The sequence below is a fragment of the Acomys russatus genome, chromosome 10 (genome assembly GCF_903995435.1).
Source record: "Acomys russatus chromosome 10, mAcoRus1.1, whole genome shotgun sequence".
In the NCBI taxonomy this organism is placed as follows: Eukaryota; Metazoa; Chordata; class Mammalia; order Rodentia; family Muridae; genus Acomys; species Acomys russatus.
In genome coordinates this window covers 73,408,904-73,426,334 of record NC_067146.1, presented here as the reverse complement: position 1 = coordinate 73,426,334, position 17,431 = coordinate 73,408,904, and the positions used below count along the sequence as shown (strand labels likewise).

Here is a 17,431-nt window from a genome sequence, read left to right as displayed (position 1 = left end):
ACTGTATGCACACAAGATTACATTTAAAAATAACAACACATTTTAACATTAACCGCTGGCCTCCACACATGGAAATATGCCTGTACACACATGCACACTCATACAAACATGACACATACAAATAAATTTTAAACAAAAAATTTAAGTTCTTATACTATGCTGGGGCAGAGGGTGACTCATGTCTTTAGTCCCAGACCTCGGGAGACAGAGTCAGGCAGATCTCTGAGTTTGAGGCTTGCCTACTCTACAGTTCCAAGCCAGCAAGGGCTACAGAGAGAAACCCTATCTATGGTATATGTGGAAGTCAGAGGTCAGCTTTCAGGTATCAGTTCTCTCTGTTGTAGGTCCTAGGGACTGAACTCAGGTTGCCAAGCTAGCCCAGGAAGCATTTGCTCACCAAGCCAAAGAGCTGGCTCACAAACTTTCTTCATCCTGTTGAGAATTAAGTTCACAGCATTAAGCTCCAACTGGTACAGTGATATTCACACACTGCTTAGAAGCTGTATTTGGGGCTCGCAGAGCTTTGGGCCTTTTGGTTAAGCTGCACACTCCTACCTTCCTTCATAACTGACAATGGGGTTAGCCACATGCTAGAGTTTTCTCAACAGAATAATCTGAAGCAAGCACAAAGATCAATACTAAAGCCTAGGGCTAGAGAGCAGGCTCGGTGGCTAAGGCACTTGTTCTTGGACTGCACCCAGGTTTGGTTCCCAGCACCCACATGTGGTTCCAACCTCTCTTACTCCAGTTCTAGGGACCCAATACCCTCTTCTGACCTCTGTGGACACCATGCAAACACCCAGTACACACACTTTCAGGCAAAACAACTATGTCTTTAAAATATATTATGCTATGGCACCAGCTCTGGTAAGAGTGCTTGCCAACAAAGCTGACATCCTGAGTTCGATCCCCAAAACTGACACAGAATAAATGGACTCCATTGGGTTGTCCTCTGACCTTCACGCGTGTACCATAGTTTATGTGCCTCACACACACTACAGATAACAGGTGTAGAAAAAAACGAAGATGTTACAATATCCTATTAGGGACGAGAGCCTTAGAGGATGATGGACATTACTATTAAACTGATCACTACTTTAACAGAGTGAACACCCCAGAGTAAAACAGGTTTCCCCTCCCAAATCATACAGTGCCTTTAACATAGCTTTTCGAAACTCCAAGAACAGTAAGGCGAGCCAGATGTGGTGACACACACCTCTAATCCCAGCACTCAGGAGGCAGAAGCAGGTGGATCTCTGTGAGTTCGAGGCCAGCCTAGTCTACAAAGAAAGTCCAGGGCAGCCAGGGCTACACAGAGAGACCCTGTCTTGAAAAACAAAAACAAAACAAAACAAAAATTAAGGTGCAGAGAGGTGAGTGTTTTTTCTAAGAATCCAACAGATGCTCACATGCGCATCTTCCCCAAAAGGAAATGGGCATGATCGCATCTGTAATAGGTGAGAGGGTAACTGTTATCACTTTATAGTTTAAATGTTTCCGTGTATATGATGTATTTTTAAGGTTTTGTTTTTGTTTTGTTTTTTTGTTTTTGTTTTGGTTTGGTTTGGTTTTTTGAGACAGGGTTTCTCTATGTAGCCTTGGCTATCCTGGACTCACTTTGTAGATCAGGCTGGCCTCAAACTCAGAGATCCACCTGCCTTTGCCTCCTTGAGTGCTGGGATTACAGGTGTGTATCACCACACCTGGCTCATTTTTAAGTTTTCTAACTTTTAATCATCATGAAAAAAAAAAGTACTTTTAACTTAATCCCCATTGGCATTTTGCATATAGTATTAAATTTTTTGAAAACTCAGTTTGTGTCAGTCCACTCCCCGCTTACCCAAAGATGGAAGAAAAAGCCCACGAGCAGGGGGGCATGTGTGACAGTGCGTGCTGGTTTCACAGTGGCTGTGCCAACAATCCCATACACTGCAATGGACCAGGGAAACACATGACTATGAGCTCAAATAGCCTGCATCTGGCCAGCACTGTGAGGCAACGTAAATAATGCACAAAAGGATACAGCACTGAACTTAAGACTCAATGCTCCATTCATATGAAAAATGACCTGGTGTCCTACAGACATGCCCAGGGGTGGGGAGGGGAGGAGGGCGGGAGGGCGGTAACTGTGACTAGCCTGAGCTTTCATAACTTCAAAGCCTAACCCCAGGGACACACCTTCTCCAACAAGGCCACACCTTCCATCCTTCCCAAACAGTTTCACTCCCTAGAGACCGATCAGTCAATCTAGGAGCCTATGAAGGCTGCTCTCGTTCAAACCACCACACGGTGATATGTGTTTTGGGATTTTGTTTCTTTCTTTTGGGGAGGCTATTGGTTTTTCCGGGTTGTTTGCTGGTCTACATGTGTGCCGTGTGTGTGTGACGGGTGCCCATGGGGGTCAGAAGGGGGCTTCAGATCTCCTGGACCTACAACTATAGACAGCTGTGAGCTACCATTGGATGCTGGGAACCAAACCTGGGTGCTATGCCAACAGCAGTAAGTTCTCTTAGCCACTCAGCCGAGGCTCCAGCCTCACACTTGTTTTTGGGTTCTTTTTAACTAGTCAAATATTTTTATACATTTAGATTTTTTTCTCTTTGGTTCCTCCACATCTGCTTTCGTATGAAACCCTCTGCCGGGCAGCTGTGTAAAACTTCTCTCTTGCTCTGGCCATCTGCAACTATGGTGTAAATATACATTCTCAAAGAACAACTGATCTGAGTACCGGCAAAGTACCAGTTAGAGTGAAGCGGTAATTCCCAAAGTGCAGGCTATGCGTCCTGGGGGCTCGAGGAGTCAAGACTGTCATTAAGGCTGTGCTAAGATGTCACTCCACCCCTTTTACTGTGCTGGCATCTGTGTTGACAGTGCTGCTGACCGGTGACGGTGCTGAAGCAAAGCAGGGGCTCTCAACTGTCTGGTCCCCAGATGCCTCACTGGCACCTGCAGTGAAAACTTAGGTGCACTTTGTCTCATAATGTCCTTAATATAAAAGTGGTAAGAAAACCTTTTAGCCAGTCTCAATTCTTAGCTGTCTAGGAAGTGAAAACAAAGGTACACAGAGCACTTCGGCTTCCTGCTATGCTTTCAAACTGGAGGCCAGGCAGCTGCTGGAAGCGCCAGTGAAGCTTTGATTTTTCATAGTGAGACAAGGCTACACTGTGTGGCCCAGACAGAGCCAGCCTAGAACTCCCAGGTCTGAATACTGGGATCCCAGTCACACAGCATGAGACCTGGGGCAGGCTCGCCTCAGGAAGCACCATCGCTACCTGAAGACACTTCAGGAACACTGTGGCTCTCTGCGCTTGAGTGCCTGGCAAACGGACTCAAAACAGAACCAGGTGAACACATCACTTATAAAAACGGTCTTCCCCTAATATTTATTTGCAAATTATTAAATTTGAGCTTTAAGCAAAAACTAGAATTTTGAGTAATTTTTGTCCATTACCATGATTTCAATCAGCTCCTCAATATTAACAGATAAAAATCTACTCAAAGCCTTTAATCTCAGCACTTGGGAGGCAGAGGCAGAAGAGTCGTTGTGAGTTTGAGGCCAGCCTGGTCTACAAAGCAAGTCCATGACAACCGTGGCTACATTCAAGGCCAGCCTGGTCTACAAATAGAGTCCAGGACAGCCAAAGGTACACAAGGAGAAACACTGTTTTGAAAAACAAAAACAAACAAAACAAAACAAAAAAAGGTGCCTCGGTTTTAGTGTCTCTTTATAGCAACAGAATAAGAACAGTAATTAACAGAAGTTGGTGCAGGGCAGGGGGGCACACACCTTTAATCACAGCACTGAGGAAGCAGAGGCAGGCGGAGTTCTGTAAATTCAAGGCCAGCCTGGTCTACAAAGTGAGTTTCCAAGACAGCCAAGGCTACACAGAGAAACCCTGGGGGTGAGGGGGAGAGACAGAGACAGAAGTTGGTACCAGGGACTGGGGTATTGCTGTGACAGCCCTGTCCATAGAAGCCTTTGGGACTCTGGACTAGAAAAGCAGTTAAACTCTTTAAGCAAGGTTTAATGGGCCACACTGGTAGAAGCATGAAGACAGTGCTGAAAGCAATGTGGGTCCAGCTCAGGAGGTTTCAGAGGGAAGGAAATTAGCAGCTGGCCACTCTTAGAATATTCTGGCAAAGAATGCAGCTGCTTTCTGCACCTGTCCAAAATTTTTAAAATTCTGAAATCTAAAGCTTTTTGACTGTTGAAATCATAGCTCACAAAGACTTACGTTTGGGAGTTTTCAGGTTAGGAAAACTGACAGTTCATATAATATCTGCCCCCCCCCCAAAAGGCCCAAATCTGATATACTTCTGGTCCCAAGTATTCTAGGTAACAGACCTAACCTGCACTGCCAAACGGAGCACATGCCAGCCGTCTGCCTGCGTGAACTCCGGCTGCATGAGCGTCCTTTCTCCACACTCCTGCCAGCACCAGATAGCTAATCTTATTCACTCTTCTCCAAGCTGGTAAGACGGAAAACGCCACTATAACTGGCATTCCCTAACTAGTAAGACTGGGTGTCTGTTCTACAGACAGCCTTGCAGGCAAGCTCCCCAGGCCCTCCACTTCTTATCTTTTGTCTAGACACCTTTAGGATCTCTCCTAGGATAATCTTATGACTACATACATTTTGAGGACTCAAAAAATCTGTGTATCTGGATATAAAGCACAGTTTCTTGTATTTTCCTGTGTATAACCAATATTCTACAAAGGAGTGTAAAACATTCTATGTCTCTGTCCATCGTCAAGACATAAACGATGGGACTGTGCAGGACCAGGCCACCCACTCCTCCTCTACTGCCATGTGCTAAATTCACAAACATTACTGCACCAAGTCCATGCAGATGTCAGTTAACCCAAGAGGTCTTCCACAGGCGTCACTGACCTCTAAACACCTGTGCACCAGTGGCATCACCCTCTTTTTTTTTTTTTTTTTTTTTTTTTTTTTTTTTTTTAATGTTTTTATGTCTTTATTTTATGTATGAGTGCTCTATCTGCATGTACACCTGCATGCCAGAAGAGGGCATTAGAGGGTATAGATGGTTGTGAGCCACCATGTGGTTGCTGGGGATTGAACTCACGACCTCTGGAACAGCAGTCAGTGCTCTTAACTGCTGAGCCATCTCTCCAGCCCTTATTTTATTTTATTTTATTTTATTTTATTTTATTTTATTTTTTTAGATTTATTTATTATTATGTACACAGTGCTCTGCCTGCATGTTCACCTGCAGGAAGAAGGGGGCATCAGATCACATTATAGATGGCTGTGAGCCACCATGTGGTTACTGGGAATTGAACTCAGGACCTCTGGAAGAGCAGGCAGTGCTCCTAACCTCTGAGCCATCTCTCCAGACCCATTGCCCTCTTTATAGGCACCAAAACCAATAAAAACTGAACAGAAAATCCCATTCAGTGTGCTAAGAATCACAGAGCTAGCAAGGACTCCAACAGTGGTTAGTGTGGCTCCAACATGGCCCTGGCCCCCCTCCCTGTGCTGAACTGCAGTCCTTAACTTCACTGCTAGTAATATGTGCACATGAAAAGACCAGTCATGTTTTCTTTAAAGGTTCATTACATCCTTTGCAGTGTCTTCAATAAAAATCAAATAATACCAGGAGCTTTAATCATCACCATTGACAACTGTCTCACCATAATGAACATTAATAACATGAGTGCAGACGTCTTTATTACAGGCTTGGTACCTCTAATCATACCTTACCCCGACTACCCTGCCAGAAGGTTACCCTAGAATGTCCATAAAAGCCATGGGATGTTCAGGAGCACCACCAATCCCATGGAGCACGATAGCACAAACGCAGCTCAACAGGCTGTCTAGGGAACAGATCCCAAAACTGACCCAGACACCCCATTTTCCATAATAATCCCAAGTCATCATCAGCCAAACGGCATGTTCTGGTCAGTGTTTCTACTGCTGTGGGGAAGCGCCGTGGCCAGAAGCAAGCTAGGGAGGAGAGGGTGTATGTGGCTCACACCTCCGCATCCCAGTCTCTAACTGAAGAAAGTCAGGGCAGGAACTCAGGCAGGCAGGAGCCTGAAGGCAGGAGCTGATGCAGAGGCCATGGAGGAGTGCTGCTGACTGGCTTGCTCCTCATAGCTTGCTCAGCCCTCCTTATGGAACCCAGGACTACCAGTCCAGGGATGGCACCACCCTCAGTGGGCTGGGCCCTCCCCCACCAATCACTAATCCTTACAGCTGGATCTTCTGAAGGCATTTTCTCAGTTGAAGTTCCCTTCTTTCAGATAACTCTAGTTTGTGTCAAGTTGGCATAAGACTGGCCAGCACACAGCAAGCATTGACTAACTCGTGTGAAGACTTCACTGAGAATGCCACAGCTCCAGCCTCTCATTTCCAAGCCAGAATCACAATCACCCTACCTCATACCTGAATCTCTTGAATCCTGAACAGCTTGTAGTCTATCTACCCCTACCTTACACACACACAGACACACACACACACACACACACACACACCAACACTTGGCTCCTGCTGTCCCCCCTGCCTCTTCCATGCCTGGACGGGCCACCTTCTGCCCTTCCCTAAGTCTACTTCTGGGTATCTGCATCTATAGCCAGGCCAAGCCTAAGATGCCTCTGCTGGGTCCTAGGGTACCTGACGCATTGTACTTCTTACAGAAATGCCAGTCTACTTCAAGATCCCAAGCCAAGAGCCTAATAAATGAAATCTGGAAGCAATGTTATATTCCAGGTCATTTGACTATTATAAACCCATCTACTTACTGCAGATGCAGTTAGTTCTTATTTTTCTATAAAACTTATTTGTCTTGGTTAACTGGGACAGTGTCAGTGTCTTTAATCCTGGCACTCTAGAGGCAAAGGAAAGTGCATCTCTGAGTTCAGTAGTAACCTGGTCTACAGAGTGAGTTCAAGGACAACCAGAGTTACATAGAAAGGCCCTGTTCCAGAGCAGAGGAAAAAGGTCAGAGTAGGGTGTTGGAGGTGTAGATGGTTCTGAGATTCGCTAAGAACCAAATCTGGGTCCTGTACAAAAGCAACAAGTGAGCTTAACTGCTGAACCATCTCTTCAGCCCCAAAGGCTGAGACTGACCACCACCTCTACTCACATATTCATCTATAGCACAAACTCCTCAGCAGGACCCAAGACAGGTCATTACACCCTCCTTTTCCACGGTCTATTTTACTTTCCCTCAAAACAACCCCTCAACCTGACCATCGTGAAGAAGAGGGCTTTCTTCCTACCAACGGCGGTAAGTCCCATAAGCATCCTACTCGATGGCCTCCTCCCCTCCTGGTGATCACCTCAGACTGAGAGGTCAAACTCCCACCAGTAAGATGCGACACAGTCACCACCTATAAAACACAGAGGCTGCCTCTTCTTGGCTATTCCTACTTACTAGACATACACACAGAGAGGGGTATGGGCGGAGAGGCGTATGCATAGACACACACACACACACACACACACGGGGGGGGGGGGAGGGAGAGAGACAGGGAGAGGGAGAGAGATTTCACTCTTTTAAAGACTTATTTACTTTTATTTTCTGTGTCTGAGTCTTTTTATCTGAATATATGTACTGCACCATATGGATGCCTGGTGCCAACAGAGGTCAGAAGGAGGTGATGGGTCCACTGGGACTGGAACTACAGACAGTGGGGAGCTGGCAGGTGGGTGCTAAGGATGGAACTTCTGGCCGAGCAGCCCGTGCTCTTAAACACTGATCTATCTCTCCAGCCCCTCTGGTGCATCCTTTTTACAAAAAGAAATTGCCTTGTCAAGTTCCCTTCACTTTGTTGTTAAGCCTCTCTGTGTGGCACCGAGCTTAGTCTCACCCCACACTACTATTCACCCTGTTCCAGTGGCATCTCCTTTCTCCTAGACCAGAGGCTCAGGCTCAGTGCCTTGATGCTCTAGCTCAATTTGATGGCTTCAAACACATGTAATCAATCCCTGACTTTCACCTCTACCTCCTACCTTCCTTTGTGCTCCAGAATGAAGTAAGTACCGACTCCACGTCGCTTATATTTCTACTATGTACCAGAAACTTGCCAAAAGTTAAAGTCCCTACGTCTACCCCAGAGTCTGTCCCTTCTCAAGGAAGGCTCCTTTTGGTGAATGGCACCATCTCCCACCCTGCTGCATTCGCCAAAGCATCCTGTTGTCCTTGAGTCTTAACATCCTTACCTAGCTCATCAGCGGTCACTGAACCCGCACTGACACCAACACATCTCTTCCAAGGAAACAAAACAATTGCCTCTCCATTTCTATTGATTAAAAAGCGACTGTAAAATGTTTTCAGTACTGAAAATTGAACCCTGGGGTTGTAGACAGTAGATAAACACTCCACCATCAAGCTACGTCCTCAGTCCAACTGTCAGGTACTTCACCTTCCAAGCACTTGAAGCCATTTAGCAGAAAGAGCCATCAGCCAAAGCCTCCTAAATATATGCTGAGACTAAAGACAACCCTAGACTAGCCAGCAATGTCAAAGCCAGTCTTGGGCTGCATGGAGAGGATCTATCCCACTACCTCTTTAGTGTTTGGGACACTGTGCTAAGGTAGAGCACTTCCTCCGCTGACTGCAATCTCCAGTGATAATGTAAAGATGGCCACCGCCCCGCCCATCAACTCTTCCCTTAATGATCGAGCGCTCAACTCCGCAAAGACTATTTCCTTATCTTTCTTGCATCTAGTCTGGCCTGGTGAACCGCTTTAATTAATGGCATGAGACGGAGATAACAATGTGCCAATCACACAGGTTTGGGAGCACTAACTGAGTGATGAGACACCACCTGGACAAAGATCTTACAAGGGTAAGCACCAAAGGGCCAGTGGTGGGGTGACTCCTCTAGGACTCTTAATTTTTTTTCCCCAAGATTTATTTATTGCCGGGCGTAGTGGCGCACGCCTTTAATCCCAGCACTTGGGAGGCAGAGGCAGGCAGATCACTGTGAGTTCGAGGCCAGCCTGGTCTACAAAGCAAGTCCAGGACAGCCAAGGCTACACAGAGAAACCCTGTCTTGAAAAACAAAACAAAAACAAAAAAAGATTTATTTATTTATTTAATGTATACGAGTGCTTTATCTGCATGTACACCTGCAGGCCAGAAGAGGGCATCATATCACATCATAGATGGCTGTGAGCCACGTGTGTGGTTTCTGGGAGTTGAACTCAGGACCTCTGGGAGAGCCATCATCTCTCCAGCCAGGACGCCAACTCTTTATTCCAGCTTTCGTTAATTACCCAAAATGAAATCATATAGGACAGAACCAACCAGCCAAGAGACCCATAGAAACGTAGAAAGAGCCAGGTGGTGGTGGGTCACACATTTAATCCCAGCCCTCAGGAGACAGGGACAGGGAGATCTGAGTTGGAGGCCAGCCTCTGGGCCACAGAGTAAGTTCTAGGACTGCCAGAGCTACACAAGAAACCTATCTCGGAGGCAAGAAAGAAAGCAAGCTAGCTAGCTATGTTGAGTATGAGGGTGCACACCTGTGAACACAGACCTCAGGAGGCTGAGGCAGAGGCTCTCCAAGTCAGCCTGCATTACACAGTAAGACCCTGTCTCAAAAGAAATAAACTAAAAACGGTTGGGTGGAGTGCAGTCCATTAGTGGAGTGCTCGCCTAGAATTCACAAAGCCCTGGGTTCAGCCACCAGCACATACACAGGGCAAGATGGCCTAAATGCCTGTAACCAGTACTTGGGAGGTAGAGGCTGGAGGATCAGGATCATGCAAATTCAAGGCCCAGCCTGAGAAACAAGAGATCTTGTCTCAAAAAAAAAAAAAAAAAAAAAAGGCACTTGAACCACTGAGTTTTTGCTATAGTTTGTTGGGCAGAATACACAAGTGCAATACTGCCACAGACTCCACTCCCTAGACAACGACTAAGTACAGTAATGTCAGAGGTCCTTAGAACCTGGAGCCTGGTGTGTGCTGATACACAGGAGCCCACAGCAGGAGAATTAAGGAGTCTGCAGCCAGCCTGCAAGCTCCACCTTCGAAATAAGAAGAAAAACATGATGCTTGGTCCATTTTCATCCTAGAGCTCTACTACAGTTTTCTTGATAAGTTCAAACTATTTCCTAATCAAGTTAAATGATCTCAGAATAATTCTCTAAAAGACGTACAATTGGTGCAGTATGCATGCCCCTCTTCGAGAGGACAATAAAATGTACACAGCGTGTTAATATTTGCTATTTAGTCACCAATACTAAGCACTTACCCGACAGAACTTCAGGACACGCTCCATCTTAAGGCAGCACTGCAGAGTCTGCCCACCCCAGTCTCCAAGGAAAACCATGGCAGTGCAAGCCACTATGCAGAAGTCACACGTATGGGACAGAAATCCTAACCAAGAACGCAGACCCTTAGGTCACTGCCACCACAGTGCCACCTCCTGTCTTGTGACTCTGGAAGCTTGACTCAAAGGCAACAGTCAATGAAGGAAACAGAGCTAAGAATAGCACCGTTAAGCCATCTTTCTGCCTCTCCTTCCTCCCAGACCAAACCAACTGTCAGAGTTGGTGAATGGATAATTCATATCTTTAAAAAATTAGTTGCAGCTAGGAGAGCTGCTGCCTGGATGCTGCTGAGGACAACTGCAAGAGAGTTCCTCACAGACATGGAGATGGCTCAATAGCTTCACTTTAATTCCAGATCCCAGTCCTGGGACAACACAGCCACAGTGGCAGGGTTCACAGAGGGTTTCAAAGCGCGGCAAAGATAATTTTCCACTCACTGACTGCCTGAAAGTGGTATACAGGAAAAAGGCGGGGAAAGCTACTTACTCAACTACTGTATTACAGAAAATTTCAAGTCAAGCTCCATAGAGGGAAAGCATCAGATCTCTGTCATTCCAAAAGATATTTTTAAACTTTAAGCCTATCTGAGAGCCCATTTGCTTCCAGGAAAGCAGCCAAACTTCAGAACAAATTATGCCCCTTGGAGTTTGTCACAAAAGGCATCTGGCCAGGACAGAGTACCAGCAGCCACACAGGTCAAAAGCAAAAGCCAGGTTCCCTGTCCCCACTGGCTCCACACACATGTCATGTTTCAGTAGCATCTTCTTCAGGGTTGCTGTGAACAGAACATGGTAGAAACTGCTTAGCAACATCCATTTTGTTTCCAAAAATTCTATTAAATCCAAAATAAGAAATCTCACAAATTCTTTCAAACTGTATTGAGAAAATAGGAAAGGGAAAAAAAAAAAAAAAAAAAAAGACAGGTGGTGGTGGTAGCCATGACTTTAATCCCAGCAATCAGGAGGCAGAGGCAGGCAAATCTCTGTGAGTTCGAGGCCAGCCTGATCTACAGAGAGAGTTCCAGGACAGAGAGAAATCCTGTGTGTGTGTGTGTGTGTGTGTGTGTGTGTGTGTGTGTGTGTGTGTTGGGGTGGGGAATCCAAACTCCCTCCACCCACAACCACTTAAGCAATCACTCACTGCTGACCTTAAGTTGTGCACTCAAAAGATAACTTTTCTCCAATCCTTTCCCAGCCAACTTCCCTAACATAAAATCTCAAGTATCTGCATGTATGAGAAGTTCCACACTTCAAAAGTGAGACTCATCCATCCCACTCAGCTAAGGACCACCTGTGTTTAAAATGGTCAACACTGAAAACAACGCTTGCTCTCCTAAGACTCTGACGCTGGCCCTACAGCTAGCAACTACAATGCCCTGGGCTAATAGGCACACAGCATCCTCCTGCTCTATGCTAAACAGCCCCTGAAGCAACACACTAGTTTTTCCATAGCCACTTCCAGTGAGAGGAATTTAAAACCCCAGTAATGTCTGTAATGTTCGACTCAACGGACACCATCAGCACAAGACTCCAGCATCAATGTAAGCTCCCTTTATCTTTCTAAGAGCATGCAGTGCTTGAGCCTTAATACCACCAACCATTTTCAAACCCCCTTCTTGGTACACATTAACTACAAGGCCCTACAATGTATCTATCTCTCTCTCTCTCTCTCTCTCTCTCTCTCTCTCTCTCTCTCTCTCTCTCTCTCCTTTTACTCAAATATTCATAACCAAGGTTAAGAGTTAAATCACAAGTCTGATCAGATATGAGTAGGCTGCGAAAAACTGAAAATATGAAAGTTATGGAAATTTAGCCAAAACCACCGTGTCTCAGTTCTGCAGCATCAGCAACTTTGCCATTCCATCTCCCGTGCCCAACAGGCCACAGCATAGCGAGCACAGGGCAGCAGCACAGTGTACATAAGCACAGCGGCATCCACAAGCTCGACACACCACTGGCTCTTCCAACCACACTCTGCTGCAATCCTTCCTAGCAAAACTATTTCCTCACTCACCTCATGTCCGAGAGGGGGGAAAAAAATCAGGCCTGTCTCTGGAAGCTATCAAGCCTTCCTGTGATATAGCTTTTGAATTTGAACGGAGAGGATAGCACCATCTCAGAGCCCAAAGCATGTCTCTCTTCTGAAAACAGGGCTCCTCAGGCCCTGTGCACTGTGCCGCAATCTACAACACAGGGGCATCTGAATGCAGAAAAGCCACATTCCTTCCACATTCCCTTGAGACCTCAGTAATGGGGAACTAAGCTTGGTTTGAACCAAACTCAACAATACCCCTTCCTGAAAGGCTCCCACCCAGCTCAGCTTGCAGCAAGAGAGCTGGGCTAGCCTGCCAAGCATCCAATCACCTCCGTGCCTGTTCATCCATCTCAGAGTGCTGCTAGAAGCATTTCCCCAGCACCCGTTTCCCAGCATGCCTTGGGAACAGGTATAAAGGTCACTGCCCTACAAGTAGGCGTAACTGCCTCTTGCCCACATGATGGTGGAAAATGACTGCAAAGCGTGACAAACTCCATCCCAAAGTTCAGCAGGCTACCTTGGCAATCAATGGATCTGACTGAGCTGTGCAATCAAGTCACTATCAAAGTAATCCACACCGGAGCCATCTCTATCCTTGCCATAGGTATGTGAGCCTGTAGTTGCCAGGTCACTTCTTGGCCCTCTTCCAGAGCCTCTGGAGATGATGGAAGAGTCCAGATAAGGAAAACTGCACAACTTCAAGGTTCAGTTAAAACTAAACTGCAATAGAGATGAACAGTAAATTTCCCAGGCAAATAAAGAAAGCTACATTCAAAGCATTTCAGTAAAGGGTTTCCAGCAGTCAACTGCTCTCAAATCAAAAAGAAAATGTATTCAGTTGGTTTACTTCATTCTGCTAACAATACAGCATTGAAATCCTAAGCATTTTGGTAGGAAAGAGACAGACAGACACAGACACACACACACAGAGGGAGGGGCCTCCTTATTATTATTACATTGTTAATAAACTTGAGAAGCTTCCAATAAACCCACTTGTTACATCTGTCTGCTATTTTTCCAAGAGGAAACCTGCAATTCAAAAGTAACAAAGTAACTGTTTTTAGGCTAAGCAAAGCTTTAGGAGTAAAACTAGAAGCTGTTACTAAAGTTCCTAAATTAATTCTCCACATATGAGGAGACATTTACTCCTAAAAGAAACAGCCGTTTCGGGTGTGGTGACCCACGCCTTTAATCCCAGCATTCGGGAGGCAGAGGCAGGCAGATCCCCGTAAATTCGAGGCCAGCCTGGTCTACAAAGCAAATCCCAAACAGTCACCGCCACAGAGAAACCCTGCCTGAAAAAAAAACAGAAGCAAAACAAAAACAAAACCAAGAACAAACAAATTCAAAACAAAACAAAACAGAAACAAAAAAGAAGCAGAAGGTACAGCAAACGGAGGGCAATACATTAGCTATACCTGAAAAACTTGAGACAGTTAATGTTTTCAATTCCGAGCAGTTCCTTTGTTAATTATAATCCTTTGCCCTCCCCTGGGACTCCGAAGCCCAAGGCCTCTGGCATGCTAAGCAAGCATTCTACTACTGAACTACACCACCAGTTTTTTGTTTTGTTCTGTTTTGTTGTTTTACTTACATTTGATTCAACAACTGACTAAAAACCAAAAGCTGGGGATGTGACTCAAGTGGCGGAGTGCCTGCCTGCATAGAGGAAGCCCTGGACGGATCCCAGGCAGGGGGGGGTGGGGCCAAGAACTAAGATACACTGGATAAACATGCAACCAACCAGGCTGCGCACAGTGCCTTTCCTTTTCCCAAAGTATCTGGTTCACAGGCTAGGTCTCTACATTTCTTAAGGGCACGTGATCTGTTCCTGTATTGTTTAAATTCCCATGAAACCAAAATCAACTTAATACTTCTTGTCCACGTCTATTGTAGAAGATTTTTTTAAAAAACGATTACATTCTACTCTATGAGATAACTTGACCCGTACCAAAATTCCTAACTAGAACTAAATCAAGTTACTCAAATATCTTTCCAATTATCTTAAGGAAAATTAAGCAAGTACTTAAAAGGAAACCTACGAATATCCACACCAGTTTATTCCTAAAAGCAGGAATGTGAGATGATTCATGTGGAGAGAGCATCATAGCACAGTCAGTCACACAGCATTCTTCTGTTCGCTGTCTTCGCAGGGCAAATCTCTCTGTCCCCCAGAGCACACTCTCAGAAATACTTAACCAGATACACACAGTCCTGGTTCGAATTAACTGCACACTTATTGTTTGGTCCAGGTTAGGAATGGGGGAGGACAGAAACCTTAACCCCACCTTGCAAAACCCAGAAGAGGATAAAACTAATAACCTCAGTCTTTCCAGTTAAGAGTTACAGAGTCCAGGACTGGCCTGTGCCAGGGAAAACAAAAAGCCTCAGTAGCTAAAAGAGCCTGCAAACATTTTGTAAGGTGACAGCTACAGAGGCTCTCAAAGAAACCTCACTGAAGTAAGCACAGATCTCCCAGCCTTCACCATCTCTTGGTGGCTATCTGGAAGCAAAAACACACCAAGGGGCAGGAGGAGGAGGACCTGGAACAAAGGCGCTGTTTGCAAAAATTTTGGAGTGTTTGAAAGGCTACAGGACCCACCCCACTTCCCCGCTCCCCCCCCCCACCCCCACGTCTTTCTCTCTGTGTGCCAATGGCTGCTGGCTGGCGACTGAACCAGGGCAAAGGCAACTGTTCTTCCTCTCTCAGAATCAACCCACCACTGCGGACCAGCTTCCCCACATCCGTCCTGGCCCTGTCTTCCACATCCCGTAGATTCCCAAAGAGTGCATTGCCCTTTGAAACTCGGGCTTCCAGTTGAAAGGACTAGACCTGCTCTGCCAAGAACTTGTAGGTGCGAGAGCTTCCTTGACAGGCTGTTATAACAGCAACAATAACACAGGAGCAGGGGCCGCAAGCAAGCCTCGATTACTTTCCAGAATTACCAACGCGCGCACACACACCTGCCATAAACTTAAATGCAGGTGGAAGAAGAGCAAGCTGAACGGTGGCCCCAGCGTGTAAGCAAGAGGGGTCCTAGTTTTCGTCACTAAAAGACGGACAGAAAAAGAATACTGCGACTCACCTCTGCCGTTTGGGGACCGAGTGCTCAACTTCCATCGGTTTCCCGTGCAGTTCCATTTTACCTGTGGACACACAAGAGGCAAGACGAGGCTAGATTCAGAGGCTCTCCCCGCCTTGAAACCTACAGTCTTTAAGAGAAAACACAGCCTGCTTCGGAGACCTCAACAGGGCCCCAAGAGTCCCACCCAACTCAAGGACAAGGGAGGAACAGGGCAACGCTAGGGTGCGGAGCTGACCCCTCGGGTGGGTGTGGCTTTTTAACTTGCAGAAGGCTGGGGACGGAGAGCAATAGTCTGGCTCACCACTTAGGTTGCATTTTCGCTTCCTGACCCCCTCGGAGGGCCACCCAGCACCCCAAAGTCTGCAAGAGGAACACCCCAACAGACAGCCTGCGATGGGTGCGCGCGGCCTTCTTTCTGGTCCACGTCCATGCTGGCCTGGAGCGCTGGGCGGTGGGATTGAAGAGCCAGGGTGCCAGGAAGGGATGAGGCGGCCAGGGTGCTAGTCCACACGCGCTGACCCATCAAGGCACCGGCCTCCAGTCCAGCCGGGTCCGGCGGAAACCGAAAGGCATGGGCAGCGGTTCTCCCCTCGGGCATCCGGGCAAAGCGCACCCGAGACACCTCGGCCGCGGCTGCGCGCCCGGGCCCGGACTGCGGCGCCGCGCGTGGCAAGGCTGCCGTTCTGGCAACAGCCGGCCGCCGCCGCCGCCGCCCACCTGCCCCCTTCGCTCCAAGGACCCCCGCGAGGTGAAACGGGACCGACTGGACGCGGCCTCCCTCGGGCGTGGGGCTGAGGCCACTTTCTGTTCTGCACCGCTGGGGGACAGCAGGCGGAGGGAGGGCCCGGCGGGCGTCCACGCTGGGCCCCAAGGCCAGCTTGGCCCGGCCTGCAGCACACTCGGGCACCCCACCGCTGACAGCGCGTCCCCCTCCCCACCCCACCTCCGCCCGCCCGCCCCGCGAGCCGGGCCCACGATGGCAGCTGCGGAGATGGGGACGCCCGGAGCACGCGCGCGGGCCCCACCTGAAAGCGCCTCGATGGCCTTGAGGGCCCAGCCCTCGTCCGGGCAGTCCACGAACGCGTAGCCCGTCTTCACCAGGAAGGGGCCGGCAACCGGGATCTTAGCGTCCTTGAAGACACTTTCCAGGTCCGCGGGGCCGGTGTGGTCGCTGAGGTTCCCGATGTACAATTTGTTCATTGTGAAGAGGGGTTGTTTTAAAAAACCGAGGAAAATGCTAAATTAAAAGCGCCCACGGCGGGGGTATGGAGCCGGTGGGTTTTATTCCTCTCTTCTTGCTTTTCAAACCCACACACAGTGACCCGAGCACGGGAGCGGCGAGCGAAAACCAGATCCCAGAGTCCTTTTTCCTCTTCTGGGTATTAAAAAAAAAGAGAGAGAGAAAGAAAAAGCCTAGCGACGAGCCCAGCGTCGAGTCTTCCTAACTCTGGGGAGGAGGCGGGATTAGCGGGAGAAAGGAGGAGGCGCGGGGGTGGAGGGGGGGTGGGGGGAAACTACTTTTTGTCTCTCTTCCTCCCCAACCCCTTTGGCAGCGGCCAGCGGGCTGTGAAAATATCACACTACGTGGGGCAGGCGCCGCCTCTCTGTAAAAAAAAAAAAAAAAAAAAACCGAGGGGTGACTGGCAGCGAGGAGGGGAGCGGGGCGGGGGCAGCCGCTCCGAGTGTCCGGCTTTTTGAATGAGCCACGTGTTCAAACTACAAATCAACGTCTCACGTGAGGAATCCCAGCGCCTCAATTAGAGTGGGTTTCGAAGGAGAGGGGGAAGGGGGGGGGGGGAAAGCGAAGGGAAGAGGGGGAGGGGAAGCGAGATTGGGCGAGGGACCCAGAGCTGGGGAGGGGGCGGAGGGCGCCGAGCCGCAGCAGCCGGCGCCCGCCGCGATTGGCACCGCGAGTTTCGAAAGGGACCGAACCTCGAGAGGGTCAGCCGAACGCTCCTTTTTCCTTAAGACGGAGGAGCGGTTAAGGGGTCCCGCCGTTGCA

The 17,431-nt window shown here is 47.9% G+C and overlaps 1 protein-coding gene across 1 annotated transcript in view; it reads right to left on the bottom strand.

Annotated features, from left to right (window-relative positions):
* The window catches only part of Igf2bp3 (insulin like growth factor 2 mRNA binding protein 3), a 125,325-nt gene extending 108,526 nt beyond the window's left edge, over positions 1-16,799 (bottom strand). Inside the window, exons 1-2 of the mRNA XM_051152418.1 lie at positions 16,455-16,799; positions 15,430-15,490 (exon numbers count right to left, since the gene is read on the bottom strand). Coding sequence (XP_051008375.1) covers positions 15,430-15,490; positions 16,455-16,629 — 236 coding nt within the window. The 5' untranslated portion in view covers positions 16,630-16,799. The remainder of the gene's footprint in view (positions 1-15,429; positions 15,491-16,454) is intronic.
* Between the last annotated feature and the right edge of the window lie 632 nt (positions 16,800-17,431).